This window comes from Xenopus laevis, chromosome 4L (assembly GCF_017654675.1).
Source record: "Xenopus laevis strain J_2021 chromosome 4L, Xenopus_laevis_v10.1, whole genome shotgun sequence".
In the NCBI taxonomy this organism is placed as follows: domain Eukaryota; kingdom Metazoa; phylum Chordata; class Amphibia; order Anura; family Pipidae; genus Xenopus; species Xenopus laevis.
The window spans coordinates 138,128,866-138,137,009 of NC_054377.1; the positions used below are offsets into that span (position 1 = coordinate 138,128,866).

At 38.1% G+C, this 8,144-nt stretch overlaps 1 protein-coding gene across 7 annotated transcripts in view; it reads right to left on the reverse strand.

Annotated features, from left to right (window-relative positions):
- usp19.L (ubiquitin specific peptidase 19 L homeolog) overlaps nucleotides 1–8,144 on the reverse strand; it is a 104,639-nt gene extending 96,495 nt beyond the window's left edge. For 4 of the 7 annotated variants that reach the window (XM_041590859.1, XM_041590858.1, XM_041590857.1 and 1 more), the window contains exons 1-2: nucleotides 7,864–8,144; nucleotides 625–902 (exon numbers count right to left, since the gene is read on the reverse strand). In XM_041590859.1, the coding sequence (XP_041446793.1) occupies nucleotides 625–766 (142 nt within the window). In that variant the 5' untranslated portion in view covers nucleotides 767–902; nucleotides 7,864–8,144. Of the gene's footprint in view, nucleotides 1–624; nucleotides 903–5,266; nucleotides 5,309–7,863 lie in introns of all 7 variants that reach the window. The other 3 variants (XM_041590861.1, XM_041590860.1, XM_041590856.1) reach the window with 2 other exon arrangements.

Below are 8,144 nucleotides of genomic sequence, written 5' to 3' on the forward strand. Positions count from 1 at the left end.
TTTCAGGACAGCCCAAGCTTTCAAAATATGCTAGAATTTTGTTGTAATTCCACTCCTGTAAAAAGATATGGGCTTCTAAGTGTATAACAAAACAGTTTTGCATGATACAAACGCAAATATCAGAAACATAATTTATTTTATGCATGAGAACAGCAATACTCCAAATCTGAAGCATCGTATCTCCTAAATGTCAATACATACCAAGATAAAACACCCTACATCACCTATCTGATCCCCCATGTTTCTCTATAAGTGGTTTGCCATATTTGTGCAGCAGTAGTCTCGAGCATTCTGGATAACAGGTCCCATACCTGTATTTATAATTTGATATTGCACGGGTAGGAGCAATCAAAATACCAGTATATTATAAATATACATAAAGATTTTTGTTACATAAGAAGCTGTGTATTTGACTAGAAAACAGGAAAGCAAAAACCAATCTCTACTCATAAACAGCACATATTTTCCAATACAGGCAGTCGTTTGCATGAGTCATAATCATTAGGGACTAATTAGATTACAGGAAGAGAGCATTCAAACCACTACTACACTCTGCACCTTTTCATTGCTGCTGCAACTTATTGTTGTTTCAGGGGTTAAGGCATCACTGAGAGTAAACAATACCTTTTTTGGGGTCTGCATTTGGGGTCACTTTGCCCTCTTTGCTTTCCTGGTTGGCTTTATCTTTCTGTTTCTTCTTATTAATTGCATCTGCCATGCCCCGTGTCACCCTTCTCTGACTGGCGCCCTCGGCAGAATGTGACATCTTCTGCCGCTTTGTAGAAACAAATGGGCCCCCGGGGTCTGTAACGGAATCTGGGTCAGGGGTTCGGCGTTTTCTACTTGGGCCAGCTATCTTGGCGACTCTTCGTGAGTAGACTCTCTGATAAGGAACAAGTTATCTGCAAACAAATAGAAATAATTAGCAGGACAACATCAGTTTTTTTAAGCAATGCTAACATGGCTGGTAAGAAAAATATTAAAATTACTTGTCTGGATTGCATTATTTTGTTCAATGCACAAGAAACAAAGGCCAGCAAACTGATGTATAAGATCAGAGAGCACCGCCAGTTAGATCTTACAATTTAGGGGTTGCGGTAGAAATAATACATGAGCTAAGAAGAATACATCACTAAAAGGGGATTTAAAGGGGATTTAAAGGGGAGAGAGGGAAATGGTCCCTGTGAGTCAGAGGCAGTCTATGGTCCCCTCAATCTCAGGAACCATGTAAGTCTGTATCTATAGATAAAAGTGATTGAAGGATAGCGTGATGGATATATATTGGATAGATAGGTATTGGATAGATAGATAGGTATTGGATAGATAGATAGGTATTGGATAGATAGATAGGTATTGGATAGATAGATAGATAGGTATTGGATAGATAGATAGATAGGTATTGGATAGATAGATAGATAGGTATTGGATAGATAGATAGATAGGTATTGGATAGATAGATAGATAGCGTATTGAAGTGGAAGGTATTGGATAGATAGATAGGTATTGGATAGATAGATAGGTATTGGATAGATAGATAGGTATTGGATAGATAGATAGGTATTGGATAGATAGATAGGTATTGGATAGATAGATAGGTATTGGATAGATAGATAGGTATTGGATAGATAGATAGGTATTGGATAGATAGATAGGTATTGGATAGATAGATAGGTATTGGATAGATAGATAGGTATTGGATAGATAGATAGGTATTGGATAGATAGATAGGTATTGGATAGATAGATAGGTATTGGATAGATAGATAGGTATTGGATAGATAGATAGGTATTGGATAGATAGATAGGTATTGGATAGATAGATAGGTATTGGATAGATAGATAGGTATTGGATAGATAGATAGGTATTGGATAGATAGATAGGTATTGGATAGATAGATAGGTATTGGATAGATAAGGTATTGGATAGATAGGTATTGGATAGATAGGTATTGGATAGATAGGTATTGGATAGATAGGTATTGGATAGATAGGTATTCGATAGATAGGTATTCGATAGATAGGTATTCGATAGATAGGTATTCGATAGATAGGTATTCGATAGATAGGTATTCGATAGATAGGTATTCGATAGATAGGTATTCGATAGATAGGTATTCGATAGATAGGTATTCGATAGATAGGTATTCGATAGATAGGTATTCGATAGATAGGTATTCGATAGATAGGTATTCGATAGATAGGTATTCGATAGATAGGTATTCGATAGATAGGTATTCGATAGATAGGTATTCGATAGATAGGTATTCGATAGATAGGTATTCGATAGATAGGTATTCGATAGATAGGTATTGGGTAGGTACTGGATAGGTGATAGATAGTTAGAGGATAGTTAGATAGATTAGATGACATAGATAGATAGATAGATAGATAGATAGATAGATAGATAGATAGATAGATAGGATAGATAGGATAGATAGAATTCTATATATTCTGCTCTTCAGATGTTCTGTAGGTTTATTTATACACCCTTTTACCTGAGCCCAATGGAATGTGCTCATGTCATAAAGGAAGGGACTTTTGCCTGATAAAGGGAATGTCAACCCAAAAAATAAATTTTGCCTAAAATAAGAAAACATAATTCTAACCAACTTTGCAATATACACTGACTACAATTTTTCTATGGTTTTTAAGTTATCTGTATATGTATTGCTTTTGATAGCAGCGTCTGTCCCTTTCTATTCTCTGTCCTGGAGGCTCAGACTGTTGATACAACGTAAGACAAGGCAGCGGATTAACAGACCTGTTTTTGCTGCTGGGGAAGGAAAACTTTTTTTTTTTTTGCAACATTGTTTATCTACTTTGATATAATTCGTATTCTATCCCATACTATGTTGTACATCTTTATCTTTTAATTGTTAAAATCCAATAAAACAAATTACCAAACGAAAAAATAAATAAAAGGAGTTAAAGGGGTTGTTCACCTTCCAAACACTTTTTCAGTTCAGCTGTTTTCAAATTGTTCTCCAGAAATAAAGACTTTTTTCAATTACTTTTTTTTTCCCTTTACCATTTTTTCCAATAATCTAAGTTTAAAGTTTAAGGTTCGTGTCTCTGGTGTTGCAGACTGGCAGCTCAGTAATTCAGATGCAGGTTCTGAACTATTACAATTTGCTTCATTAGTTGATACATTTTTCAGCAGCATCTGTGGAATATTAGCAACTATTGTATCAATTCTAACAGCTGCATTTGATGAAACTCTGGGATTGTGCTCAGCAGGGACAAAGATAACAAATGTATCAATTTTAAACAGTTTACAGGGTCAGTGAACCCCCCCCCCCTTTCCAGAGCTGCTTTAGAAGGAAAATTGCAATTGTCAATAATACAAAAATGGTCACACATAGAAAATATACAGTAATATGAAAAAGTCTTTATTTCTGGTGAACTATCTGAACCAACTGAATTGAAAAAAAGTGTTACTTTCAATAGCAAATGTTTACAAATGACTTTAAAAGCACTGAAAATTTGTAATAAATGTATATTGGATAGTTGCTTAGAATTATGTTTTCTTTTATTAAGCAAATTTATATTTTGGGGTTGAGTTGCCCATTAAGGGATCCTGTCATCGGAAAACATGTTTTTTTCAAAACGCATCAGTTAATAGTGCTACTCCAGAATTCTGCACTGAAATCCATTTCTCAAAAGAGCAAACAGATTTTTTTATATTCAATTTTGAAATCTGACATGGGGCTAGACATTTTGTCAATTTCCCAGTTGCCCCCAGTCATGTGACTTGCGCCTGCACTTTAGGAGAGAAATGCTTTCTGGCAGGCTGCTGTTTTTCCTTCTCAATGTAACTGAATGTGTCTCAGTGAGACATGGGTTTTTACTATTGAGTGTTGTTCTTAAGGTGGCCATAGACTCAAAGATCCGCTCGTTTGGCGACATCGCCAAACGAGCGGATCTTTCCTCGATATGCCACTAACAGCATGGCTATATCGGGGGTAATTCGAATATTCGGCCGTATGGCCGAACGATCGAATTACGATGCGCCAAGGGGTTCCGACGGGTCAGTTGGTTAAAAATCAAACCTTCCCGATCGATATCGTGGCCAGATATCGATCAGGAAGACCTGTCGGAAGCCCCCATACACGGGCAGATAAGCTGTCAAATCGGTCCAAACGACCGATATCGGCAGCTTTATCTGCCCGTGTATGGCCACCTTTAGATCTACCAGTGAGCTGTTATCTTGTGTTAGGGAGCTGCTATCTGGTTACCTTCCCATTGTTCTTTTGTTTGACTGCTGGGGGGAAAAGGGTGGAGGTGATAACACTCCAACTTGCAGTACAGCAGTAAAGAGTGATTGAAGTTCATCAGAGCACAAGTCACATGACCTGGGGCAGCTTTAAAATTGACAATATGTCTAGCCCCATGTCAGATTTCAAAATTGAATAAAAAAAAATCTGTTTGCTCTTTTGAGAAATGGATTTCAGCGCAGAATTCTGCTGGAGCAGCACTATTAACTGATTCATTTTGAAAAAAAATGTTTTTTCCCATGACAGTGTCCCTTTAAGCAAGAAAAATTGAAGGTCAAGCAGAGGTCTTTTTAAAACAAATGAAATTACTGCAGCATTCTGGGTTAGACGGATGCCTGCAAAGCTCTATGCGAGTAAATGAATACTGAAATAGAAATCAACATACAGTTTATGTTTCAAGATTTCTTTACTGGTAAGTGTAAACTTCCTGGCACAACCGATACTGCCCAAACACAACAAAGCTGAAGTGGACGGATGCCACAGACAACAGAAGTTTCTGCCATCTACCATTCCCTGCATTTGCTTGTTAAAATCTCACAATCAAATCATAGCTATTAATGGCCAAAGGATTATGCTTTCACCCTGTGACCTCTAATAAAGAAATATTCATATTAAACAAAAGCATCTAGTCCCCCTGCTTGAGCAAACTATATAAGTAATATTTCTGTTTAAACACTGGTAAGTCAAGTCCAGTTTTTTATAAGCAAGTAATAAAAGAAGGGTCGCATTGTTAAAGGGCTGGTTCCCCTTTAAGTTAACTTCGAGTATATTATAGAATGGCCTTTATTATTTATATTTTATAGTATTTTCATGATTTGCTGCCTTCTGACTTTTTCCAACTTTCAAATGGGAAGATCACCGAGCCCATCTAAAAACCAAATGCTCTGTAAGGCTACAAATTTATTGTTATTGCTACTTTTTATTACTTATCTTAATATTCATGCCCTTTTCTATTCATATTCCAGTCTCTTATTCAAATCAATGCATGGTTACCTGGGTAATTTGGACTCTAGAATCCAGATTGCTGGAGAGCTGCTGAATAAAAAGCTAAATTACTCAAAAACCACAATAATAAAAAAATGAAAACCAATTGCAAATTGTCTCAGAATATCACTCTCTACGTTGTACTAAAGGTTAACTCAAAGATCAACAACCCCTTTAAAGGGCACCTGTTGGTTAAAAATGTTATCCTCAACCAAATAGATAGAGTCCACATTCTGGTTGGGGATAACAGTGTTTTTTTATTATTATTTTTTTATATGCCATCCGCCAGCTCTAGGCTACCCACACCAGGAGGGAGCTCACGGTGCGAGCAGTCATTTCCAATCGCTCGCATGCGTATAATGAAAATGTGCCACAAATTGCTCATTATGCGCATGATGTCACATGCGCGTTATGCGCATCCGAGTGCCACAATATGGCTGCTCGCACTTGGAGCTGCCTCCCTGTGTGGGTAGTGTAGCTCTGGCAGGGGCATTTAAAAAAATAAAAACTACTGTTATTCCCAACCGGAATGCAGGCTCTATTAGCCCGCACCTTTGGTTGGGGATAACATTTTTTACCCAACAGATGCCCTTTAAAGTGGACCTGTCACCCAGACACAAAAATCTGTATAATAAAAGTCCTTTTCAAATTAAACATGAAATCTAATTTCTATTTTTTATTAAAGCTTTCATAGCTGTTGTAAACTCATTTAAAAACCTCAGCTGTCAATCAAATATTGTCTTTCCCTCCTCTATGCCTAGGCAATTACTTTCACTTTCCATTCAGCACTTCCTACATGTCACTGCTCTCATCACATTCCCCCAGTTCTCTTCACCATTTAATTGTGTAACCAGGACATGGGGATGGACATCAGGTCCCCCATTCTGGTGCACAAACAAGATTCTGAGATGATACAAGACTTGTCTTAATAACACTGTCCCCAAAATGTCTCCTGTCTGCTTGTTATAATTATGAATTCCCAGACTGAAGGAAACAAGATTCAAATAATTTATATAGTGTGATTAAAGTTCATTTTGCTTGACTAATGTGATAAAATAGGATTTTGAATATTTTTTGGGGTGATGGTTTTAAAGGAGAACTAAACCCTAAAAATGAATATGGCCAAAAATGCCATATTTTATAAAATGAACTTCAAGCACCAACCTAAAGTTTCAGTTTGTCAATAGCAGCAATGATCCAGGACTTCAAACTTGTCACAGGGGGTCACCATCTTGGAAAGTGTCTGTGACACTCACATGCTCAGTGGGCTCTGAGCAGCTGTTGAGAAGCTAAGCTTAGGGTTCGTCACTAATTATCCAGCAGAAAATGAGCTTCCCCTGTAATATAAGCTGATGCTACAGGGCTGATTATTAAATTCTGATGCTAATTGCACTGGTTTCTGTGCTGCCATGTAGTAATTATCTGTATTAATTACTAATCAGCCTTATATTGTGACATTTCTATTCTATGTGTACTGTATATTGTGAGTGGGTCCCTAAGCTCAGTAAGTGACAGCAGCACAGAGCATGTGCAGTGAATCAGCAGAAAAGAAGATGGGGAGCTACTGGGGCATCTTTGGAGACACAGATCTTTACTGCTAATGGGTTGTGGTTGCCTTGGGCTGGTACAGAAGCCCAAAACATAATGTACAACATTTCTAGCTACTTCTTTAGTTAGGCTTTAGTTCTCCTTTAAAGCAGGACCAGTACTGCACAGATTCTAGCTGCCACCAAAAAACTGCAAGGGTCAGATTTTTCCCTGAGGAGCTGAATGCTCATGCCTCCTAGTAACAGTCCCATGCACTTGGATAGAAATCTAATACGTCCCTCATGTTAAACCTGAGAAGTGTCACACAAAAGCCTGGGTGTGTATTGACACAGCACATCCTGATCATTATTATTATTATAGGCACATACTAGGGAGCACTACAAAGGGAAACTCAGCCACAAGAAAAATGGGTTTTGATTACATAGGTAATAGAAATAACAACAATAACTTTATTATATAGTGAATAAAGTAGCCCCTCTTGTAAATTATAAGGATATTAAAAGTTACCGAGGAGTTTCATGACATATAAAAGCATAAGGCCGAAGGCAGAGTGTTTTTATACAGGTCATGGAACTCCGAGGTAACTTCTAATATCCTCTCATTTTGCAACTGGGGGTACTTTATTTATTATAATACACAAGTTTCAGTGAGTCATGTGACAGAAATGACATCAGAACTCACCGTTTATAACTGATGACATCAGAACTCACCGTTTATAAGGACATAATTTACAGGATATTCATGGCTTTTGTGTATTATAAAGGGATACAATAGAGGAAACAGTAAACACTGGTTTACTATAAGTAGAACTAAGCAGAGTCAATGGGCAAAATAAGGAAGGGAGGTTGCCCTAATTAAACTCAATGTTTTACAAAATGAGTAAAAGCAGAGACTAGGGGCTAATATGGACTGGAGATTGTGAGGGTCGGATTGTATCTGCTCCTATCAGGCAACAGCATAGGATTTAGTAAAAACCTTCATAATCTGAGGGGACAGTAGTCCAGATCCAGGTTTGTTTTGGGTCTCAAGTGGGGGGGAGGCGGCTTTGCTGTCCTTACTTGGATAATGGAGTCCCCTGCTGTCAGTGAGCTGCAGACTTCGGAAGGGAATGTGGCCGCTACGGTTCCTGCATGTTCTTTCCACGACACAGCTTTCACTCCGCCCAACAGACACAATTTCCCTAACAAAGTCCGCAGCGCCGGATCGCTACTTACGCCTCCCGCAAAACTGTTTATTGCAGGCCTCCTGTCTTACAGAAAATCCCGACGCCGCAAGTCTCATCACGCGAGACTAGCGTCATGACAACACGGAAGCGGAGGGACGCATCACGTGGCCACCC